This window comes from Poecilia reticulata, linkage group LG19, assembly GCF_000633615.1.
Source record: "Poecilia reticulata strain Guanapo linkage group LG19, Guppy_female_1.0+MT, whole genome shotgun sequence".
Classification (NCBI taxonomy): Eukaryota; Metazoa; Chordata; class Actinopteri; order Cyprinodontiformes; family Poeciliidae; genus Poecilia; species Poecilia reticulata.
The window spans coordinates 12,633,343-12,635,712 of NC_024349.1; the positions used below are offsets into that span (position 1 = coordinate 12,633,343).

The following is a 2,370-nucleotide window of genomic DNA, read 5'->3' on the forward strand; positions in this document are numbered from 1 at the left end:
GTTTTTTTTTTTTTCAAAACTGTGCATGTCAACTTTGTGAGTAAAGACATTACAAAACCACAAGAGACTCATTACCAGTCATCTCAAAATTAAAATAAAGTGAAAATATACTGAATGAATCTATTAACTACGTGAAAAGAATTTGTTCAGTAATGCGGGTATGACAAATCACAGATTTCCTGTTTGGGGCCCCGGAATATTAACACAATTTATCAACCAGTGTGTATACTTCAATAGAGGTGTTTTTGTGATTTATTGCTTTTTAAGCGCTACAGTGTAACTCTTTATCAAATCCTTGTGATTTTATTGATTAGGAGCCAGGTTGAACATCTCTCTAACTGCGCTGCCTTTGTGCGGATGTCCTCGCTCTGAATGCACCTTACAGAGCATATATTGATCCTTCTTTCTCAACTCTCCAGATGGCTTAAAGCAACAACTGGAAGGCCTCCAAATGGCACAGAAGCAGGAAAGAAATCCACTTTAACGCGTCATGTGATAACCGGCGGTACGCCACTATTAGCACAGTGATATTTACAAACAGGGCTGCTCTCTGATCTCATTAAAGCAACAGGAAGGCTAAAGGGAGAGGAAGTTCAGCTTACTAGAAAGTTCAGCTTACTAGGGTCAAATTGTCTTGTGTTTTAGCAGAGCTTGCACTTATTTTGCTGTTGCACCGTTGGTTCAATAAAGCTACAACTCCTCTTCAAGCAACCCCAAGGCCCTTTCAGCCCAACAGAGAAGCATTGTATAATGCATGTGCATGCTTTGTTTCCACACCCACTTGAGAAGCTGAATGAGCAGTCTGGCATAGCTGCACATCATGTGGGGCTCCAGGTTCGGCAGCGTGACCAACTCATAGAGTAGATTGATGAAGAGAATGTGGTCCTCTTTGCTGAACCTCCGGCCATAGAGCTTCAGAAAACTGGAGGGGGGAAGAGACAGCGGTCAGAGAGCAGCTAGTCACTTCCTGTTTAATGCAGCTGACCGGCATTAAACAAGGTCAGCTGTAGAAAGAGCTGAAACAATACATGATTCCTCCTTTAAATGCTCTGACAAAATGATACTCTGCAGCACAACATGACATAAACTGTCCCAATGACTTTATCAAATAACACCTGAATGGTTAATCCGCATAATAATAATACATTAATGCATAATAATAACAAGCTTTAGGTGAGTATTTGTAATTATAACTTACAGCAAAGACATAATTTATTTATATCTCAATATGGCACTTTTGAACCTCCATACATTTTTTTTTATGTATAATTTTTCACACAATAATTCATAATTTAATTATTTATGTTCATTTAATTGTGGCCTTTTGGACTTCCACTGTATTACATTGATGGGTAAAGTTGATGTGCAGCATTACCTGACCATGAAATTGTAATTTTTTTGGTAAATAAAACAAATGGCATACTTGAATAATTTGATTTTTAAATATTCATTCATGAGTTTTTTTTTAAATTATTATTATTTTAATTAATTCATGACACAATGCAGCTGTCTTTAATCATCTATTTATTGAATTGTGGCACTTCTGGACTTCTATACAACTGAATCGCACCACGGGTATTTACCAAAAGTTTACGTTGTAAAGAATTGCCGGTTACTAATTATGGTTTTAGTTCTCCAAAACAAGCCATCTTTGCATGGACACTTACGAGAAGAGTTTCCTGGACCAGAAGGCGACTCCGGGCCACAGCTCCCTGAGGAGAACCGCTCTGCTCAGGTTGGCTTTGATCTCCGCCAGCAGCTCCGCGGCCTCCCGGTCCAAGCGGTCACAGTAAGGCAAYAGGCCGTTATAAACGATCTCCTTCTGGGGAATAAACCCCTCCACACCCCCGTCCACAGTCATGTCCCACCGTGGCTCGGGTCGCTGTAGTGTTGGCTCTTGAAGGGGCTCTTAAGGAAAATCGCGCGTCTGGTTAATGTCGCACCTTCTGGAAAGAGCGCGCGGCAGAAGTTAGAGGGCATAATCCGCTGTGTCCAGCAGCCCGGAGGAAAGTATGTCACGCTAATTGAGCTGGCCAAAGCCCTGAGCTGGGCCTGTTTCTCTCAGTTATGCAGTGTCAGACCGCGGTGTCACCTCTCTCACCCCGTATCACACACATCCGCGCCGAACCAGCCGAACACCAACGGGGTCGAAGGGGTCGCTTCCCACCACCAGGGGTCCATGGGAATATGACTCTTTCATTAAAAAAAAAAAAAAAAAGTCTGCCATACTCTCAAAGACAAGCTTTGATGTCTGAGCTGCCTAGACCAATTATAAGGCGGGGTCTTTGATATAAGAAGCGTTTAATGTTTAGTCCTGGGCGTAAATGTTTAATTCTACCGTAGAGGGCACGGACAAGCAAGGTGGTGCCT

General features: G+C 42.2%; 1 protein-coding gene across 1 annotated transcript in view; it reads right to left on the bottom strand.

The window, feature by feature from the left end:
- psme4b (proteasome activator subunit 4b) overlaps nucleotides 1–2,057 on the bottom strand; it is a 48,464-nt gene extending 46,407 nt beyond the window's left edge. The window contains exons 1-2 of the mRNA XM_008437097.2: nucleotides 1,668–2,057; nucleotides 782–922 (exon numbers count right to left, since the gene is read on the bottom strand). Of these exons, the coding sequence (XP_008435319.1) occupies nucleotides 782–922; nucleotides 1,668–1,861 (335 nt within the window). The 5' untranslated portion in view covers nucleotides 1,862–2,057. The remainder of the gene's footprint in view (nucleotides 1–781; nucleotides 923–1,667) is intronic.
- Between the last annotated feature and the right edge of the window lie 313 nt (nucleotides 2,058–2,370).